The 22,764-nt window shown below is 43.1% G+C and overlaps 1 protein-coding gene across 4 annotated transcripts in view; it reads left to right on the forward strand.

The window, feature by feature from the left end:
• Positions 1 to 22,764, forward strand: part of MSRB3 (methionine sulfoxide reductase B3) — a 138,625-nt gene that overhangs the window by 112,134 nt on the left and 3,727 nt on the right. For all 4 annotated transcript variants that reach the window (XM_054025715.1, XM_054025734.1, XM_054025724.1 and 1 more), the window contains one exon: positions 15,849 to 15,946. In XM_054025715.1, coding sequence (XP_053881690.1) covers positions 15,849 to 15,946 — 98 coding nt within the window. The remainder of the gene's footprint in view (positions 1 to 15,848; positions 15,947 to 22,764) is intronic.

The raw sequence follows: 22,764 nt of genomic DNA on the forward strand, positions 1-22,764 counted from the left end.
CGTGCTGTAGATAAAATACTCGATTAAATAGACTACCATTCTGACCCAGTGTGGCAGCACTTATGGAGTCCATATTACTGTTTTATTTTGCTGTGCTAATCCTTTGCACCAGAAAAGGATTTTTTGCATGCAAGAATAAAAATGTAGCTGCTGATATAGGGAATATAGAAGGCTTGAGGCTTGAATCTACAAGGCTGTGAGTGAATTAGACATTCTTCTTCCAGCTGCTGCTGTTCACAACACTTTTGACAGTTAAAATACATCATGCATTCTCTTGTCCAGTTAATGTAAACAATTACTATTTTAAGTGGAGTCCATAATCAAACCAAAATAGAAGGATGCAGACCGACAGTTCAGAGATTAAACTAAGCAGTAGACTAAATTAATGTAAAAGTAGTTTAAATATAAAATAAAATGAAAAAAAAAATCTAAATCGGAATGTAAGGTTTAGATCGACCCAAAACACAATTTTTTCAGTTTGGATTCATGGATAATTTCATTTTTTATTTTTGTTTTTGTTCTGTTGGTGAATAGAAGAGATTTCAAACTACTGAAACTTGCAAGAATTCTGGGCAAGCATAATTAAAAAAAATATTTTCATAGTTTGTGTCCTAAAATGCATTCTGCTCATTCAAACAACTAAACATTGCTTATGTGAAGTAGTGAAATTGTACTAAGAATTAATCAAAGAAGTCATTGAAAACTCTCCTTGCCCCACATAGAGGAATCCAAAATGGGACACGAATAACCCTCCAGCTCCTTATTTTAAATGCTGTAAGTGATGATGAAATGAAGTGGCCAGTCATGCTGTGTATCCCCAAATAACCATGTTGCCAGCTATTGAGTCTAGAGCTTGATTTGTTGCATTTCTGAATCCAAGTAGAATACTGATAATACTACTAAATAAATTTAAGGCTCAATCCTGCAAAATGCTGAGCATTATAGCCTGATTCAGCAAAGCACTTATGCATATGCTTAACTTTAAGTCTTCACTTTCAGCATGTGAGTAGTTCTGTTGAAGTCAATGGGACTGCTCATATGCGTAAAGGTAAGTATGTGCCCAACTGCTATGCTGAGTGAGACCAGAGTGCTCAGCACCATTCAGGATCAAGCCCACATAGCATTCTTTGTATTCAAAGTACTTAACAGAGTGTCTGTCCTCACAGTAGCTGTGTGAAGAAGATATTAGGAACACATGCTAGGGATGGGGAAACTGAGGCAAAGGTTACATTTTAGATGATAAGCTCTTTGGGTCAGGGACTGTCTTTTATTATATTTCTACACAGTGCTTAACAGGATGGGGTTTTGACCTGATTGGGGCCTCCGGGCCCTACAGTAATATAAATAAATGACTTCCCCATGGCCACAGAGGGGAGATCTTGCCAAATATTTGAGTAGTTTTGAATTGTGCTTTTATCTCAAATGAAACAATCCCATGACAGAGGAGAGTCTGGGGCAATTTGTTTTTGCACCTTTAAAAACCAAAACCAAACAAACAAGGTGTGTGTGGGGGGAGGGAGGTGTGGGGGAAAGGGGAATGCAAGAAGGAAAACAGGTTCAGGTTTCCTGATTTGTTTAAATTTGTGGTGCACTACACACACATTTATCAAACCCCTTTCCTGGTGACAGTACTTCATTAGATTAGTTGGGTTGGGTATTCACGGGGATTTTCATCTTCTGACTCATAAAATTCTTTTATTTCCTAAAGAATTTCCTGTGTCTGACTGGAATTTCATGTCTGTAGGTTTAGCTGGGCTCCTTGAAGCAGTTACTTTCTAAATTACACTGTGCTTCAGATCTCCATGTAATACCTGGAGAGCCAGGTCACAGACTGACTCCTGTTTTTCAAGAAAATTGATCCCCTTCAGTGCCTTACCTGTAGTCATTTTATTCAGAAACGTTTAAAATCTTTTTGGCATCTTCCTTTCATGACAACAATGTTTTTCACTTGCTGCCTCTGCAGTTTCCCCATGTCTGCTTATGAATATTTGTGTCTAATTCTGAGCATGCACCCCAGTGATTTAATGTTAGTATGTAGCTTGCCGGCCTTTCCCATCAGGTTTTCATCACTCACATGATGTAAAGGAGAGTTACGAGTATATTGGACCATTTAGCAATTGATGAGAAATGCCTGTGTATGTCCTTTTTCCTTCTTGTTTTAGTCTTTTACTTCTTTTGAAGGGGGTGAAAGTCAGGTTAGGTTGGAATACCAGAAACCTTGTGTGTTCTTGTTTTGAAAGGTTCAGTGTATTGAAGATGATACTTTTTGACATGTGAGTTCCAGAAATGTTTAGAGTGATTGTAGTGTGAACGAGTCCTGCTTATACAAGGAGTTTCATCTGTGTGTCTCTACGTGTAAAATGACAATGCTTAGCTGCCATTTGTTGTTAGAGTTATGGGATATATTTGAATGTCCTTAAGCTGAGAAAACTGAAGTGTAAGCCTGGATGCTATTTAGAAATGAATTCAACTTCATTTGTCAAGATGACAGTTGTAAAGGATCCTTAGATCCTTGTACTTTGGAAGATACATATAGCATAACATGTTTCAAAAGAGCAAAGAAAGTGGTCTTTTGAGACAATCAGCAAATTTCTGAGCTAAATATTATGCATGTAACTGTTTAGACCCGGATATAAATTTGTGAAAGTAATTCTTGGTTTAGTGAAGACTGTAGCTATAAACAAAAACTCTCTAAGAACAGACTCATTGCTTGTGTAATTATTTCATTTTTAAAAAGTCACAAATATATTAACAGTACAATATTATTTATCAGATTGTATGGTCTTAATCCTCCACTCTTACAGCAGTTTTACTACAGTATAAATTGTTACTCTGTTGTACCAATGGAGAATCTAGTTTCACATTTCTTTATAATAGTTAAAAATCAGTAATATAGCAGAACAGTTTTAATCAGCATCAAAAGCTTCAAATTAAATAAAGGACCAAAATTTCTGAAATTAAAAATTGATATAGCAAATCACAGGCACTGACTTTGTCCTTTCCTGCGGGGTGCTCGGCTCCCACTCCACCCCAGGCCCTGCCCCCAACCTACGCCTCCTCTTCCCGGCCCCCCAGCCTCTTCCCTCCCCCTACTCCAAGCATGCCCCACCGTCGCTCCTCACCCTTCTCCTCCTCCTCCCCAGTGCATCCTGCACACCACTAAACAGCTGATCCATAGCGAGTGGGAGGCAGGGGGAGGCACTGATTGGCGGGTCCTACCAATAGGCAGGAGGCGCTGAGGGGGGGAGCTGCCGGGGGGGGTGCTGAGCACCCACCATTTTTTTTCCCGTAGGTGCTCCAGCCCTGGAGAACCCACAGAATCAGCAGCTATGTAGCAAATACTTTTTTGTGATATTTACTTTGAAAACCAAATGAATAAATGAATTGCCATATACATGTATACAACAATTTTAAATGTCTGAATATAGCACCTATGCTAGCATTGCATAATCTATATCCATATGTTAAAATGTTAGAAACTGGGAAAGTTTTAGGGTAAAATTATTCTTGTCTTGAGGAAGATTAGTGAAAAAAACAGTTAAGAAAACATTCATTTATAATTTATGCCATTGTCACAATCCACTCATTCCCCCCGCCACCTCCAAATTTTGGTGTTAGAACTGTACAATTAGCTATATATGTGCTTTAACAAACACAATTTTAGAACAATCATCTTACATTTCTATGTATGCCTTTCTACAGTCCTGTATTAGCCTGGGCAAGTGGGTTTACTTTCCCTATCAGCAGGTGGAGACAGGAACAAAACATTAGATGTCACTCTTTCTGTAGCATGCTTGCTGGATCTCATTCACCAGTTGTTTACTGTCACCACCAGGGGGAAGCAGCTCTGTGCTATTTAGTGATTTTCTTAAGTGTGTCAGGCTTCTGACCTATTCTAGACAATCTTGTTCATGTTGCTAGTAGTGTCCAATTTTAGGTGATCCCCTTCAGCTTCTGGTTCTACACTGTGAAAGCTCAATAGGCCTGGGTGTAGCATTGCAGGTCATTCTCAAATAGCATCCTCACATGTCAAGTTGGCAACTCAGCAGATATTGCTTTCTTTGTTCTTCTCCTTCACTGTTTAAAGAGGGGGAACAGCTAGGATCTTATTAAGGGGCAACAATTCCCTATGCTTGCCTCATGTTCAGTGGTTGAAAAGGCCAGGGAAGGCGACTCTTCGTTCCTGACACTGTGGAAGATGTGCTTGTATGACTCAACGTGCTGAGAGTGTTTAATCCAGATTGTGTAGAGACAAATACCCCTTGCAATAAGAGACTTTTGAAGGCAGTGCACCAGGCAGCTTCCAGATTGTTCGTGCCAACTATTCATTTGTCTTCTGATTATGGAAATCTGGAAGAAGTATTATAACTTGCTGCCTAGACCCTACCACAATTCATTCACTCCAGAACTGTGACCTGGAGTTGGTTAAATATTTAAAAAGGACTTTTCAGAGCTGAGGGCAACATTCTCAGCTCCACTCAGAAAGAAAGAAATAAAGCTACGTGAGATCTTCACTCTAAATGTTAACATGCACTTTTCTCCCTCAAGAGGAGTGGTCTTGAGGGCAGTTGCCTTTCCTTTGTTTTTTCCTTCCTTTGAATTCTCCCCCTCTGCCCAAATAATGGCATATCACTTCATTTTAATTTAGATGAACATGTTGTTCACCTTTTTTTCTTGATAGAGAATGAAAGAGGTGTTTGTGCTGCTTGATACGTTCCTTTCAGAATCGGACTACCTTCTTGTTTTGGTGTGAGCAAGTTAAAATGGATCCATAACCTCTTAGAACTGGTGGGTGTTTGGCACCTCAGAGGCTTGCTAAGCCGGCAACTTCTAGTTCTCTCAAGCATATAAGAGATAGGCGAGTGCCCCTTGAGCAAGGAAATGGAACTTGTTCTGGAGAGATCTGTGGAACAGCCATGTTAATATTCATTCATTCTTTAGCCAAATTCCACAGGGTAGGTGGTTTTCCTTCTGCTGCGACTACTTTGGATTATGGGATCCTCAGAGCAATGGCTCCTCATTTTTCACTCATATCCTCTTGGGCTTTGTGAATTTATTTGTCCCAGAGGAGTGCAGTTTTCTTGGTAGATCATGGGTGGAAATTGTCATCAGTTGACTTCCTAAGTTTTGTCCCAAATCATGAAAAAATGTCCTTGATGAGTAAGAATATTTTGTTCCTTTTAAATTAATTGTGATGTAAGTATCACATTAATTCTCTTTCAAAGACATCACATTTAATAGCTAAAGTAAACAGAAGGAAGGGAGCCTTACTTTTTTATCATTACGCATAACTCTTTCCCTTGTTTAATAACCTTGTCTTCGTACTGAGATCCATGTTTGTTCAACTGTAGGTGGGAGTATGTTTGTGTGGATGACATGTTGCTCAGTAACAAGGCACATTTTGATTGAGTGTCTCTAATCTGGTGATATCCTACCAACTACTAGGGGGTCAAAACAATTTTCTTATCAGAATTCCATCACCATGATTCTAGTTTTTCTCTCTAACCGAACTGTGATTTTTTTTAAAAAAAGTGTTAAAATATTTTGGCTTGTAATATTCTGTAGATCTACGGAATTTATTTTAAAAAGAACAATTATAGATATTCTGTTTTTGAAATACTCCAAAGCAAAGTTGCCGCAAACTCAGGCCTCTCAAAGGATGAAAACATGCTTGAATTCCGATGAAGTAGGCTCTGTGCACAGTTATGTTTGAGTAAACATAGAAATCAGAGGATTACATACTTGATTGCCGCTGGTAAAAAGGGACTTTGTTATACAAGCTCATCAATAATTGCGTCTGATGAATTGTGCTGTTTGATACTTGGTTCTGTAGTACAGGTGCTAGCTTGGAACTCAGGAGACCTGGGTTCAAGTCCCCGTTCAGACACAGGTGCCTTGAGTGACTTTGGGCAAGTCACTGTCTACCCGTGCCTCCATTTCCCATCTGTAAAATGGGGATAATAGTGCAGGGATATTGTGAGAATAAATATATGAAAAATTGTGAGGTGTTCAGATACCATGGTAATGGGGTCATCTAAGTACCTAAGGGCTGGTCTACACTCGGGGGGTGGGGGATCGATCTAAGATATGCAACATCAGCTAGGCGAATAGCGTAGCTGAAGTCGAAGTATCTAAGATCGAATTAGCTGGGGTCCACACAGCGCGGGATCAACGGCCGTGGCTCCCCCGTCGACTGCACTACCGCCGCTCGCTCTGGTGGAGTTCCGGAGTCGACGGTGAGCGCGAGTTAATGAGACGCGATATATCGATCCCGGATAAATCGATTGCTACCCGCCGATACGGCAGGTAGTGAAGACGTACCCTAAGATTGATATGTTGTACCAAATTGGTGTAAACGAGGAGAGAATCAGGCCCATGAAGTTTGGAAACCCTCAAATTATTTTTCCCTTGCCACCTCAATGCAAAATGCTTTTTAAACGCAGTAACAAATTATGAAATATTGCCCAATTGATGTGGCATTTTGCAATGTCTCTTATAAATGGATTTTTTTTAAATTTTGTTTTAATATGGATGGCCAGGAAGATAAGAGGTGAAAGATACTTGCCTACCTTTGTCGATTGCTTTGAGATCTGTAGATGAAAAGTGCTATATGAGAGCTAGGTGGTGGTGGTGGTGGTAAAATATTAATACTACTCAGGAAAAATCTTCGTGATTTTAGTGGGAGCTTTTCTTGAGTAAATCTTGAAGGACTGGGCTGTATAAAAGAAAGATCTTGCCCCAAAGAGCTTAGATCCTATCTTTTTGGTCTGAGTTTGTACAGCACCTAACACAGTTAGGGTCCTGGTCTCTGATTAGGGCTCCTACGTGCTACCACAACATAAATAATAGTTTCATTTCTAGTCGGATTATGTTGATAACTGGGCTGTATTTATTTATTTTATTTATTTGATTCTCCCCATTAATATATCAGGTTGCTGTCAAGGCTAACTCACTTAAATAACTACACAACTTGCAGTCACAATTTAATACTGACTTATTTATACTAGATGAAAATTGTGATTGATTTAGTGAATTATGGTGCTAATACATAATTATGCAAATCAGAAGCCTCTTGCAAGACGTACATTTGCTTTACTGTTCGGGCTCTTATAAGGAAAATAAATCCATTATCCAAAACTGAATGCTTTTGGATTGAGGTTACCAGGTCAACAGTAAATTTTAAAAACGATTTGAGACATTTCTTAATGACATTTTAAAATTATAGTTACACTGCTACACATGATATTATTCAGATCCTTTGCTGCTGCAGATCTACAACTGACTTATGTGTAAGATATATATTTAAAAACATTAACCATGATTTAAAGTAACAAGAGACACTGTTCAGATGAGGGGAGGAAAAAAACCTTTTGGATGAAGTGCGTTAGGTTCAGTAGTTTTATTGAAGCTCAACCAAAAAGAAATCATTTGTAGCTGAATCTATGTAAGAAAACTGGGGGAAAGATCAGTGCTCCTGCCTACCTGTTGCATTTTAATAAAGTCCAAGGTTGGAGATGTCTGATGTAGTTTAGAGGAAATGCAGCCCATTCCCAGTAACCCTTCCACACTATTCTAAAACACCTCTCTCTCTTCCTATAAGATATATATATATATATATATGTAGGATATTTTTTAGAATATTGCGGAAAGGTTAATGAAGCAGGCATAGCAATAGCTGTATGCTAATATTGTTATTATTTTCTAAAGCGAACAGATGCAGTATGTTTTCATTGACCCAGGAATATCTGGGTTGCTCTTGTCAATCCAATTGTTCTGAGTTATTCAAATGTCAAACAAGATTGTAGATGTGAAGTTTCAGACTTCTCTCAACAATCATTTTAAACAGATTTATCATGCTAAAACTAAGCAAAAGAAATAAATCCAGATTGGATACATTGTTTTGTAAAGACCTGTTTTGACTTTCAGAGAGCAGCGATAGAAAAAAAATCATAGTCTTTATTTATGACTTCCAATCCTTTACTTCCCAAATGAGAGACAGAATAGCAAGATGATGATCCTCTCATATCAACAATTATTTTGTAAAATTTCCTTCAGACACAATTCCTAAGGGTGATATTTCCTTGTTGTAGTGGCGCAACTCTGCTGATCAGAGAGTTTGTTAGAGCTCACCCACTTCTCTTTCCAAACTCCAGGCCCTACTTTTTCCTTATGCTCCCTCACATTAAGAGCCTTGCTCCCAGCCCAGCTCCCTTCCTGTCCCTTCCTAACAATATGGTCTCATGGTCCTGCTGAAAGCCTTATGCCTTAGGAATGGGACAATTGGGATTGTTTCCTTTCCAGTGGGATGTATATAACACTTGATTATAATCCTGGAGGCTCACAAGATTTCTGTGCTTGATTCTGCTTATAGATACGCTGGTGTAAATTGGGAGTAACGCCATTGAAATTAATTTTCCTTCACTGTAAAATGTGCATAAATGAAACCATAATCAGGCCTACTCTATCCAATACCATCCTAGCAAGTAGTATTTTGAATCAAGGACAGTATTTCAAATCTGGTACCACTTCTTTACTGAAGCGTAAGCAAGATATATTGTAAGAAATATTTCTTATTTCCTGTAACTGTTCGCTGCATATTCATCATCCAGAAAATGCTGTGAAAATAAATGTGTAAAGCTAGCCAAATTACCCAAAGCACATCTTGTATTTGCAAAGGCATTATATTATATATAACAAAATTACAGCAATTGTACAGTTTTTACATCTAGGTTGTGTGTGTGAAGATAGAGGCTGGTATACGGATCTGTCAGACTCAGTCTTAGTATAAATATGTATGGGGGGGGAGAGAGAGAGAGTGAGTGAAGTAACTTAAAGACCTACAACTGTTTTAAAGTGGAAGATTTATTACTGTATTTAAACCTTGTATGCTTCGTGTTTTTACAAAGATGTAGTTTCTCAGTGGAATAAGACAAACTATGAGACTCCACATTAAATACTGCGGTTTTCAATAACAAAAATTGTGTTTAAAAAGTATATGAGTTCCAAAACCCAACCCATCAGAGAAACCAGGCATTTTTCAGGTCAAGGCCCTTTTCCCTCCTGCCCTGCCTCCCACCAGCTGGTGCCATTTTGCAGCCCTAGCATATGCCATCACTCCCTACCTTTCCACCTGCAAACAGCTTTCTGAAGGAAATGCTTGGAATAATTTAGCAAAAAAATGATGAAGTGCAGCCTACCCTTTACTGTCTCTGGAATCTAAAATGGAAAACATAACTCTAAAAATCACTGCTATGGAAGACAGAGAGGAGATCTCCAATTCACGGGTATATGAAGGGGGCACTAATGCAAAAACATAAAATGGTTTGTGATTGCAATTGCGCTGTTCAGGACATTATCAAAAGGAATATTCTGGAAAAAAAAATGCTAACTGGGCCTGATTTTTCTAAAGCAGCCTGCAGTTTTGCTTCTGCAAATAATTATAGGCTCACATTTTAGCAGTTAAACCTCTAACTTCCTAATTCGTGGACGCAGGCAGTTAGATGTCTAAGTGATACAAAATGTGCCCCAACTCACAAAATTGGAAGCAGGATTGAGACTTTCCTTGAAAGATAAATAATAAAATCCAGGGGTAGACTGTTTTGAAAATATTTATCATGTGTTACAGTTATGCTGTAATTTGATGGCTTAAGTAGGAAATATGTTGTGTACTCTATAGGACTCTTCTCAGAGGTCAGTATTACCTTATGAAAATATGCCCTGGGAGTGCATATGCCAAAGGTTTTCTAGAATTGTCATCTTCATGGAGAATAAGCTTCCTTCTGTCTTTTAACCTTAATGTGATAGAGATCATATGCCTTACACTGCAACCCTTGCTGGAACAAGTTTTGATTTCTCTGTCTCTCACACACAAGACTATGAGTAGATTTTGTGGGTTGCACAAACAACATCAGACATACTGTATGAGCAGAAACATTTTTATTCCTTCCTGCTCTTAACCTGGCTGCCCAGGGCAGTCATCAGTGTTCTCTGTTCTGGAGAAAGCATTCTCTGATGAAGGAGTATGAGCCTTCATCTTCTCTTCAGCAAATTAAGGGTCAGCGGTAAAAACAAATTATCCCAATTTTAGGGCAAAAGCCATGCAGCTTTTACAAAATATTTGGGAGAAATCTCAGATGGAGGAGGTGGAGAGAAGTGTAGCAAATGACTGATTAAATATGTTAAATCTACTGGTTTAAGAGTCTTTGTTGTTCAGGGCCACGTGGAAATGACCTGTCTCTAATGTACCGTTTATACACAGTTTTTAGTGAGGTAATGGATAGAATAACGTTCCATTGTTTTGTATGTTTGCATTTTTGGCTCAGAAAGGATGTTCACTATATCTAAATAATTAAATCTGGCATGTAATATATCAGAAACCCACAGAACCAAGGATAAATGGGCCTGATTCTCATTTACTCTAAGGCCTCAGGGCCTTTTAGTGGGTGCATATATATATAATATATTCCTGTTTTAAAGCACCTTTCCACTGTCAGAGTGGTGTAAAATGGCCAAAGTGAAGATAAGAATTAGACCCATTTTAAATGTCTATAATCCAATACAAATTGCTAACAAACAAGGCTGTGTGTAACATTTGCACCAGTCTCTCTCAAAACTGAATCTTGAGTTCAGGGATCAATGTATTCACAAACCTTGGCTCCTATTCACAAAAATTTGCAAACTTTGGTTGAAGTTGTTCACTTAGCTGGGAAATCCAAAACTCCCTGTCCCCAGCTTGTCTCCTGCAATTACCCTTCTTCCCCTCCCCACAGCTGCTGTCCTGTTCTACCCACCAAGCTTACTGTTCTTCAAGGGAAAACACTCCTGCTATTGCTGCCAGCTCGATCTGCTGAGCTCAAGCTGATAAACGTCCAATAATCATTAGTGTGCTACCCTTCTAAAGAAACCACGCATGAACATTAATGAGGTGTCTCTTCCCGGGGACAGTCCTTACCATGCAAAGGATTACAGTTCCTCTCAGCTCCAACTCAGTAGAACCAGCTGAGAGCAGAAGTGGGAGGGCTTTTTCTCCCCCATTTCTATTTCCCTTTTGGAAGCATCCAACCCCAAAATGCCATTTGAAAAACTGAATGAGGCATGAGTCAGTAGCTTGCGGCCACTTGAAAACCATGCTGCAGCAGCCACTCTGCACCACTTACGGACCTTGGGAGGGAGGAGGAGGTGGCAGGGCTTAGGTCGCTGGAGGAGGGAGAAGTGGTGGGAGATTACAACATCTAAGGGCTGATCTTCACTACGAGGATATCCACACTGCTGCAATCGATGCAGCAGGGGTCGATTTAGTGGGTCTAGTGAAGATCCGCTAAATTGACAGCAGAGCACTCTCTGGTCGACCCCAGTACTCCAGCTCTCTGAGACTAGTAAGGGAAGTTGGAGAGCGTCTCCCATCAACGCAGTGCAGTGAAAACACCTAAGTCGACCTAAGCTACATTGACTCCAGCTACGTTATTCACATAGCTGGAGTAGCATAACTTAGGTCGACTTACCCCCGTGGTGAAGACAAGTCTAAGGGTATATCCACGCAGCAAAGGAAGAGTAGGTGTACCCATCCTAGCTTTATTCTAGCTAGTGTGGGTAACAATGGTAATGAAGATATGGCGGCATGGGCTTGCAACCAGAGTACATATCCAATAAACAGCATCCCAGACAGACATTTACTGTGGCAGCTAGCCTGCAATGAAGCCCATGCTGACACATCTTGACTCCTATTGTTCCCTGTGCTAGCTAGATTAAAACTAGCACACGTAGCCTACTTGAGCTACAGTTACACCTTAAGTTGTAGTGTAGATGTACCCTAAAGCAAGAAGAGATCTTCTGGAGGTTCCTGGGAAAGAAGGAGAAACAAGAAGCCCCTATTGTGTCTTTTTCTAGTTACACAATACAGACAATATGAAGAAGCCATACGGGTACGACTGGGTGCCAGATAAGTGTGTTTATTAAATATACACAAACATGCCAGGTCTAGCTAGTTACATGCAGCTCTGACTGGTTTCTGGCTGCTTTTGAAACATAGTACACAATGAGCACTACTAGAAGGCTCACAAACTATCCAAAGGATACCCTTCTATTCCTGTATGCTACATTTCCCACGAGAGGGAGTGAGAGAGGTGAGGGTGAAGGGTACTGGGTCACCTTGTAAGTTTGCCCAATGAATTCAAACTTTCCACCAAACATGCAGCAGTTAGTTTGGTTCCATCTCCAGGCCAACCACATGATGGTGCCCTTCATGAACTGTACCCTGCAGGTTTCACACAGCTGTACTGTCAACCCTCTTAATGTTATTAGTTCATCACAGTAATACTGTAAGAGACACAAAGAGGCGACCAGATGGAGGAGATGTCATTGAGGTGGAAATGCAACAATTTAGCATTAAGTGGTTGAAAATCTTAGGAACCATCGCTTGGATTTTCTAACTGTGTTGTAGTCACTACTTTGGGGGCGCAGATGCCTCACTGGCAGAATCTATAGAACAAGGGACATTCTGAAAAAAGTGTGTGCACTGGAAATTAATAAACTAAATTCTAGTCACTCCAGTTGGGTACAAAGGCTGCTTTAAGGGAGCTCAACTCTGTTTGTACAGGTTTTCAGCTGACTTCACTTTTAAAAAGTGCATGGAATGCATCCAAAACAAATAATTTTTTGTGCTAGATGGGAAGACCAAAAGGAAAAGTCTGGAGAGAGGAGGATGGATGATCTTCCTTTAATGTCAAAACTGACATAAACATATCCCCCCAACCCCTTTGCACAAGATAATTTTCTCAGCAAGACACAGATTGCTTCAATCTCTGCATAGCAGCCTTTGAAGCTTTCTCCTTATTGTTGTGTGTAGGGGGAGGGAGGGTTCCCTTTGAGGATTTCTACAGCAGTGAAGAGTTCCTCCTTCAAATACTTTCACATTATGAGGAAAATGCTCTCTTCTTTGGGGCTTCTCTTCGTTAAGACTTAGGGCTGGCCAGAAAACAAGAATTCTGCTTCGCAAAACATTTCATTTTTGACAGAAAACGTTCTGTTGAAAATTATTCAGCCAGGTCTGCTTAAGACCTCACTCATCATTAGGTGGAGTTCCAACTCAGGAGATAATTTGCATTGCTGGAGAGGATCCACCAACTGGAAGATAAGAATTTTTAAAGGGTTCCCATTCTGCAGAACTTTGTAATAGGCTGCTTCTTTGTTTGTTTTTTTGTGTGAAGCTATGTACATTGTTTGGCAGGGATGGTTTACAGTATGGAGTAATTTATAAAGACGTTTGTTACTTCGTAACAATTCTTTTTAAAGATTGACTAGGGTTACCATATTCTGTGCCTCCAAATGGAGGACACTCCACGGCCCTGCCCCCAGCCCCGCCCCCAGCCCCGCCCCCTCCCCAAAGTCTCCGCCCCCTCCCCTGCTTCCCGCGAACATTTGATTCACGGGAAGCCTGAAGCAGGTAAGGGGGGGGGAGGAGGCGCGGCCCAGGCTGGCCCCCCGGCGGCTCCAGCCTGGGTCGGCTCGGGCCCTGGGGTGCCGGCCCCGGGCCTGGCCGAGCATCCCCGGCCCGCCCAGCACTGCCGGCGGCCCGGCGCACCCGCGGGCCCGGCTCCCCGGCTCCCCACCGGCCCGGCTGACCGGCTCCCCGCCGGCCCGGCTCCCAGCCCGGACCCCGGCCCGGCACCGCGCCCCCGGCTCCCCGCCGGCCCGGCTGACCGGCTCCCCACCGGCCCGGCTCCCAGCCCGGACCCCGGCCCGGCACCGCGCCCCCGGCTCCCCGCCAGCCCGGCTGACCGGCTCCCCGCCGGCCCGGCTGACCGGCTCCCCGCGGGCCCGGCTCCCCGCGGGCCCAGCTCCCCGCCGGCCCGGCTCCCCGCGGGCCCGGCTGACCGGCTCCCCGCCGGCCCGGCTCCCCGGCTGACCGGCTCCGGACCCTGGCCTGGCACCACGCCCCCGGCTCCCCGTCCGGCCCCGCGCCCGGCCCAGCACTACGCCCCTGGTTCCCGGCCCAGCACCATGCCCCCGGCCCCGCACTGCCGGCCCCGGCCGAGCACCACCCAGCCCTCCCGATTTTCCTGGACATGCCCGGCTTTTGGGGATTTCCCCCCGGACGGGGATTTGAGCCCCCAAAAGCCGGACATGTCCGGGAAAATCCGGACGTATGGTAACCCTAAGATTGACATTACTAAAGGGATTCAGAGGTGGGTTTCTCTCTTGCAGAATGTTTGCCTTGTTCGGGGTATTTGATCTTCAGCTTTACTGCTGTCCATTTTTTCCTGTCGGTCACACTTGGACAACACTTTTAGACACTGATCCCACAATGAGCTTTGTGGGGGTAGGCCCCATGGACTTCATTGGGGGTCCTGGTGGGCTCCTACTTGGAACTCATTGCAGGATTGTGGCTTTAATTAAGATGATACGGTATTTATCCACGTTTTCCCCAAAGGGTGAGAAATGAACCATCTTGGGGAGGGGCTGTTTTTCCCCTTTAATTTCACTCTTACATGGTTTCTTCCTCAAAAGTTTTCCTCCACATTTAACTGTGTAAGGTGTAACTAAAGCTGTGCACTATTGTTCCGCATTGACATGCTTTCTCTGCACATATTGAGGCCATTTGATAGCTTCCACACCTCCCTTTACTAAAAATCTTGTGGGAAATTCTGTACATCCTGTATTCATCTGTGCAAAGTGATTTGTAGTTGCAGCCTACATTCTTTAATGACTTACTGCAAGGCATTTTATGAAACCATTAGTAACAAATGTTTAACAGATATTAGGAGAAAGAACAAGGAACTCTGGTATGTGTGAGCATATATACAGAGTGTGTGTGTGTGTGTGTGTGTGTGTGTGTGTGTGTGTGTGTGTGTGTGTGTGTGTATGGGTGAGTGACCTTAGGGGAATGCAGGAGAGGGGCAGGTATCTGGTGGTGATGAGGTGGGTATGGAATGGATTTTTAAGTGACCTTTAAAATCTTTCAAGTAGATTCTCATGTGGAAGCCAAGCTGTAGGCAATACAGCCCTTCGATTGCTTTTTAGGTGAACTAATCAGGCTGTGTGAGGGGAAACTGCTGGGACGCTGTAGTTGCAGGGGCTTGGGTTCTCCAGTCCCTGTGTTGGTAGATAGGGGGAGACTAGGGAGCGAATAGTTATTCTTCAGATGGTGATGTGCAGCCATGGATTGTAAATAGGGGTCACAATATATTGTACCTGAGGCTGCTATGGAAGGCTCGGATAGCAGCTGTGTTGAAGAGCGCGTGTTTCCATCGGTGCGTGGCAAAGTGAAGTGAGGTCTTTTGTTTTGGATGCAGGCCTTATGCTTATCCATGCCTTTGTCGCCCTGAGATTACACCACCTTAATGCTTTCTACTTGGGGCTGCACCTGAGACCATGCGGAAGCTGAGCTATTCCGGAGCCCTTTAGTAAGTGGGGCTTTCCACTGGGAGCACGTAACACGTGCATCCCATGAGCTAGTGTGGTTGCCTTTGGTAGGTGGGTGGAACTCAAAGTATTTTTTTACTGATCTTTAAAGCCTTACATGGTTGGAATCTGTGTCTGGGTTACCAGAGCACCCATCTCTTTACCTGGGCTAGACTGCCGCAGTTGCTGTCAGTGGCGGTGCATGCCAGGGAGCTCTGCAGATGCAGAAGAAAGGCAGCTGCTGGCAGCTTGTTCTCTGAGAGGGCCTAAATGTGAATAATTTATTATAATTGTACATGCAAGATAACAGGTGTTTTTGAAAATGGGACTTAGGCTCCTAAGTCACGTAGGTGCTTTTGACAGCGTTCCCCATAGTCTATAATTTGTTGGTAACGAGATCTGACACAAAGATACTGCAGCTCTTGATTTCTCTTGTTCCTCTTTTCCAGGTTGGCCTTCATTCTATGATGTGATCAGTCCTGATGCAATTACGTTCACCGATGACTTCTCTTATGGGATGCACAGGATTGAAACAGGCTGCAGTCAGGTCAGTGTACAGCACACACAGACCATTCTGATTGTAAAGGCTGCAAATATTGTTACAGCACCTTACCCTCTCACTGTGATTTACAAAGCTTTTCGTTCATTAAATACTAATAATCTTAATATTGCATGGTGGATTGCAAGTGACAGACAAATGGTCCGAGTGAAAGTACAAAGTGCTAATGAGAGTGTTCTTAAGCACTGTTTAACAGAGCATACATAAATGGCTTGAATCAGTGGTGCCAAGTATACAGAAATTGTCTTGTTGAAAGGAATCCCTTCAATGCTCATCCCTGAGCCCCGCTTTTCTACCTCCATGTGTGAATGGTTTTGATAGAGATTGGAAGCGTTGTAGCGACTATTTGTGTGCTGATACCATCACTGTGCATTACTGAAGAGCAGCACTAACTGAAATCCAAGCCCCATTCCCAGGTCAAGTCTTAATGACCAAATCAAGTAATCCCATCTGCCATAATAATGAACTCAATAATAATGCCAGATGCTCCCAACTTTCCATTATCTGTCTTGTTCTACTTGCTTTCATCCATTATGATGCCCAGCTTTCTGTGAAGTGAATGGCATAATCATTATCTAGAAGGGAGGGGAACTGCTGACTTGACATGTTACAAAAACACGCAGCAACTCTCAACCATCCAGTTCTAAATCCTCAAATTCCTTCTCGTGAGACTGCAACAGCTTCATTCATGCTGTATAAATCTGCCTTTTTGTTTCCAGACAGGACCAAGGCTGGGATAACCGATTTCAGCATTGCTGAAATATATCCTGATTATTCTGTGCTCATACAGGAATGCTTAGAGCATGTTAAGAAAGAGGCTCTCTGAAATGGTGTTGTGTTCTTCTGGGGCCATTTCTGCTCCCACTGAAGTCAATGGCAAAATTTCAGTTAACTTCAGTGTGTGCAGTATGGGGCCCAACATGCCAGTGCCTGAATCAGTCTGAAGGGAAATATCTACTAATGTAATTGGAGAAATGGTATTATTCTTATCTAGGTAACATGCTGCAAGAAAACCATTTAACACATTTTTGGTAGCTGTGCTGTACGTGTTTTAGGAATCTCAGAAGCTCTACTATGACCTCTGATTGCAAAAGAATTTTAACACCTTGCAGGAAAATTTACTGCATAAAAAGATATTGCTCAATATTAAAGGAACTCGGGCTGTGTTGTTTTTATTTCATAATAAACTGAGGAACCTTATGAGCTTATAATCTTCACTTTACTGAATTGCTTTGTGGAACTAAATGATAAATATAAATAGACTTGGAAGGATTTTATTTTTTATCAGTAAATGTTGGTAAAAGTTGATTTCCTTCTATACACACAAAGCAATGAAAAAATATTTCCATCAATAATTGAAATTTACAGATAGCCAAAGTGGGGGGGGGGAAAGTGTGCATGAGAACTTAGAGTTTGATTTAAGGATATTTAGTTTGCATATTTTGAAATGTGATGTTGACAATTTGTATTTTAAAACCCATGTGGAGTACTGGATTGTGCCAAATATGCCAGGATTCAAAATTTGCGCTTCCTGCCCTTGCTCGTTTTCGCTCAGCAACAAGCACCAGTGCTGTCTGTACTGCTTGGGGGAAGCCTGTGCCGCATCCAGGTGAAGTATCTGCCTCTAACTTCCTTGCCCATACATGGGAAGACCAAGCCCTCTGTCTTAAGAAGCAGCTCGTGGACATTGCCAGGGGGCCTCAGTCAGATCCTGGCTGGGTAACCCCCATTCCCCCCCACAATCCAAGAGTGTCTCCTACCTTGGAGCCTCAGTCCGGCTCTGCCAGTACCAGGGCTATAGACCCCATGCTGGGGCCTAGCCATGAGTCTCGGAAGCATGCACATAACCATGGCAGTAAGTCTTCCTTTAGATCCAAGAAAGATGTCACACCATCCACGAGTTCCGGCCACAGAGGAATGCCGCCTTCCAAGGCCCACAAGAGCGACAAGAAGTTGGATCGCTCATCGAATCTGCCGGTCCCGGTTCCAGCACCACATGCTCCTCCTGCATTGGCCCCGCTGACATCTCGTGATTCGTGGGTCATGAGACAACTCCCCTTACGAGCCCCAGTTCCATCCATAGACTGCCGGCCATTGACTCTGGGTAGACTTGGAATTGCTCCTTGGCCTCATGAACTGTTCCAAGTTTGCTCCAGAATGCCCTTTCTTCTGTCCTCGCCATGCGAGACAATCATAACAGACACATCGCTCAATGGCTGGGGTGCCCATGTGGGAGATCATGTGACGCAAAGCACTTGAACCTCTCAGGAAGTCAGGATTCATATTGCTATCCTGGAACTTCGGGCAGTATGCAAGGCGTTTTTACCAGCTATCCATTCTTGTCATGTCGGACAACATCATACACAAGCAAGGAGGTACAATGTCCCCAGTGCTGTGTGCGCAAGCAGTATACCTTCGGAAATGTTGCATTGCACATCGTATCCATTTGTCGGCAGCCTGCCTGCCAGGAACCCAGAATGTGATTGCCGATGCTCTCAGCAGGAACTTTGCAGCTGACCATAAATGGGAGTTGCATGACATGGTAATCGTGGACATTTTTGGGCGCTGGGGAATTCTGATCAGGGACCTCTTTGCATCTCATGCCAACATCAAGTACATTCAATACTGCTCAAGGGGAGCACTCATTGCCCTGTGAATGAGTCATCGACTGGTTGGACCAGATCAACCACTCCTTCCCTCCCCTATCACTCTTGCTGTGCATCCTTCACAGACTCCAATGGGAGATGGTGATTGTCATCCTGATTGCTCCATTCTGGCCTCGCTAGTTCTGATTTCCTCTTTTTCTCTGCATATCAAAGCATCCTCCATTCCTGCTCCTGATGTTTCTGGAACTGTTCACACAACACAATGGCAGACTCAGGCACCCTGATCCACAGATGCTTCACCTGAGAGCTTGGTTTTTGGATGGACACCTCCGCTAGCATGGGAGTGTTTGTTGGCAGTAGAGGATGTCCTTTCCAGTAGCAGTAAGGACTCCACAAGATGATCCTACCAAGCCAAATGGGTGCATTTCGCTTCCTGGGCCCAAGAGCAAGGTCTTTCCCCCAAAGCTGTGGACATCCCAAAGCTCTTAGACTATTTCCTCTATCTGAAGGCCTCAGGTCTTGCTCTCAACTCCATCCGGGTGCACGCAGTGGCTATTAGTGCTTTCCACCCTCCCGTTGAGGAGCATTCAGTTTTTACCCCTCCTTTGACTACCCAATTCTGGAAGAGTCTTGTAAATAAATACCTGCCCATTCAGCCTAACTCTCCCCAATGGGACCTCAATCTAGTGCTTATGTCATTAAGGAACTCTCCCATTGAACCTCTGGCCTTCTGCTCCCTTTCTCTTCTTTCCATGAAGGTCGCTTTCCTGGTTACTATTACATCTGCAAGGAGGGTTGGCAAACTGGGGGCCATGAAGGCAAACCTTCTTTTCACCGCATTCCATAAGGACAAAGTTTCACTGCACCTGCATCCCAAATTTCTACCAAAAGTGGTTTCTCGCTTCCACCTCTTCCAACCCTACATTTGCCCACTTTCTTTCTCAAGCTGCACACCACCATATCAACTGAGAAATGTCAGCTTCACTCCCTCAATGTATGTAGGGCCCTGGCATTTTATCTACAAAGAATGAAGCCATTCTGGAAGTCTCCCAGATTATTTGTTGTTTTAGCAGAGAAAAAGGGCAGGCCATTTCCACCCAGAGAATCTCGAAGTGGGTCAGAGGGTGCATTATGCTCTGCTATCAGTTATTGAGATGGTCCCCACCAAGTGGGATACGGGCCCATTCCAAGAGAGCGCAAGCATCAAATTCCGCCGCACTCCACAACGTGCCACTTGTGGACATATGTAAGGCAGCCACATGGAGTTTGGTACACGCCTTTTCTTCTCATTATGCTCTAGTGCATGGTTCTACAAGGGACACCTTGTTTGTCGCAGTGGTCCTCCGTTCCACAGTTCCAGCATCTTCCTCGCACCTAGCTAGGTACTGCTTGTTACTCACCTTCAGTTGAATACAATAGGGACTATCACTCGAAGAAGAAGGGGAGGTTACTTACCTGTAACTGGAGGTTCTTTGAGATGTGTGGTCCCTGGCTGTGTTCCAATCCCACCCTCCTTCCCCTCTGCTGCAGATCTGGTAGATTCGTGGTAGAAAAGGAACCGAAGACGTGGTCAGTCCACCCCATCCTTCATTGCCTCGGGAAAAATCATAAGGCAGTGCAAGGGTGCATGCATGGCCCGCCGGACATTTCTACTTTGAAAAGTTCCAGCTCTGGGCGCAGGGCACATGCTCATAACCCTCAGTGGAATATAGATAGGGACCACACATCTTGAAGAACCTCCAGTTACAGGTAAGTAATCTCCCCTTCCATGCATGCTGGGCAATGTGTGGAGGGAATAAGGACTAGTTCTTCCCTGGCAGAGTTTAGGACAGTGCTGCTCTTTGAAGTACTAGAAGTATTGAGAATACTTTGTGCCACAATCTGTGCTTAGGACCCTGTCCAGCTGGTAACTGGTGCTATTTAACAATGATTTAACAGTTCCATAATACAATGGCAGATACATCACATTTTTTCAGTTGAATATTAACTTGTGCTTTGGAAGGAACGATTTTAACAAGGCTTGTCTACACGGCAGAGCAAAGCATGCCAGAGGGTTGCAATTTGTAAAACGCAATAACATGCTCTCCAACTGCCCTGTGTATACCTTGTTCTAAAAGTCTGAAACAGGACTATATCAACGCGAACGAGGTACCTGAAAGAGTGTCCCAGCTGGGTCTACAGGGGCAGTTAGTGCATAACATGTTAGAACACTGTACAAATCACAACTCTCTAGGGAGCTTTGCTGGCGCCATGTAGACAAGTCCCTACTCATACACATTCATGGGTTCTAAATTAACTGAAACCACTCAGGAAAAAGACGTGGACTTTATTGTGGACAGCTCAGTGAAAAGATTTGATCAATGGATTTTGGTGGTTAGAAAAGCAACCGAGATGTTAGAGAGTATTCAGGTATAAAGAATAATACTGCAAACATTATAATGCCATTCTATAAATCACAGATATGGCCTCACATAGAACACTGTTCATGTTGGGTCATGCTGTCTCGAAAAGGATGTAGTACAAATAGAAAAAATCCAGGGAAAAGCAATGAAATTAAATTAAAGGCATGGAAAAATTTCCAGATGAGGAGACACTAAAAATTATTAGGGTTGTGTTTACCAGCCCCTAATATCTGAATATCTTTGTTATCTGAAATTCATATCTGGCCATGTATCTAATGTTCATATCAAAATAGTAACTGTTCTTTTTGAAGCATTCCTCTGAGATCTTCATCTTATCAGAGCTTACTTGTATTAGTATAGAGAAAAAATAAATAAGAGGTGACATAGTGGAGATATGTCAAATAATGAATAGTAAAGAGAGCAATGACAAGTTTCAGAGTAACAGCCATGTTAGTCTGTATCCGCAAAAAGAAGAACAGGAGTACTAAGGGTCTCTAAGGTGCCACAAGTACTCCTGTTCTGTCTCTAAGGTGCCAAAAGAGAGCAATGTCTACTTCTCTCATAATACAAACACAGGGCTGCAAATTGAAAGCAGGATCAAATAAAATACTTTCACGTGATGCATAACTCACCTGTGTCCCTCCTAGAGATCTAATTGCCCTCTTCTGGATCTACAAAAATCTTCCTTTGTATCATCGTTCCATCTGTTCTGTTTCTCTTAGCAGAAAATGAGGAGGAAAGCCAGCATCATCTGAGCAGGCAGCTCTCTGTGAGCCACTAGCAAGGTCTCTGTGGGACCAGAATTTGGGAATCTCTCTTTTATTCAGTGCTTACTTGAAAATGCAGCTTACTCAGTACCAGCTGGCAGGATGTGAGCACTGTCAAATGAAGCCTGTGGCCAACATATGGGTTGGAGTATGACAACTCCCTTCCAGAGAACCCAAAGTTTTTGGATTCATCTGAATGGAGCCCAAAGCAGTGTATGGTTGGGGTGGAGGAATCTGAGAACATTGTTTACCTGGCTTCAGAGAAACTAGAATTAGCAGACTTCACAGAATGGCATTAGCAATGCACACACCAATTTAAAACACACCAAAACCCGAATTTACTAAATAGTGTAGGAAAATATGAGGCTAAACCCCACAGCAAAGTCCAACAGCAGCTTCCCATCAGTGGCTTCCCACCAGTGGAACCCGTGTTCTTGGCCCAGCAGGTGGGGCAGATCACACAGGATGATAGCCTGGGGGTGGGGAACAACTTGCAGCCGCTCTAAGGGACAGCTAACACCCCCATATAGTGTACCCATAACGCAGCCATTTCCTCCCCTCCCCTGGATCCTAAGAATGTGAATCATGTTTCCAGCAGCAAAAAAGACCACAATTTTACTGCAGTGCAGTTCTTGGTAAACACTCCCCACCCCCCATGCTCCAAACTGTATTAATCTCTTGCAGATGAAAAAGTAAGTTGCTTTTTCTGTAAATGTCCCTCCATCTGTTTGCTCCTGTGTAAAAGCCTCTCTTTAAAATGTTCTTCAATTTAGAGATCAAACACTGTGGGGGCTTGGGGGGGGGGGGCAGGGTTAGCTTAATATAAAACAAAAGCATCCCTGGGATTATCTGAGAAACAATTTTTACAGTTCTGTTAGAAACACTTCATCCTGGAAATACGTATAATGTCGGATACTTGTGACAGGTAAACGTTAATTGCAGTCCCATTTAGGGAATAATATTAAATTGGTTGCACATTCTGTCTCCTTTCTTTTCCTTTCCTGTGCAGGGGGTCCTTCCCCCTAGGGTCT

The sequence above is a fragment of the Malaclemys terrapin genome, chromosome 1 (assembly GCF_027887155.1).
Source record: "Malaclemys terrapin pileata isolate rMalTer1 chromosome 1, rMalTer1.hap1, whole genome shotgun sequence".
Lineage (NCBI taxonomy): Eukaryota > Metazoa > Chordata > Testudines > Emydidae > Malaclemys > Malaclemys terrapin.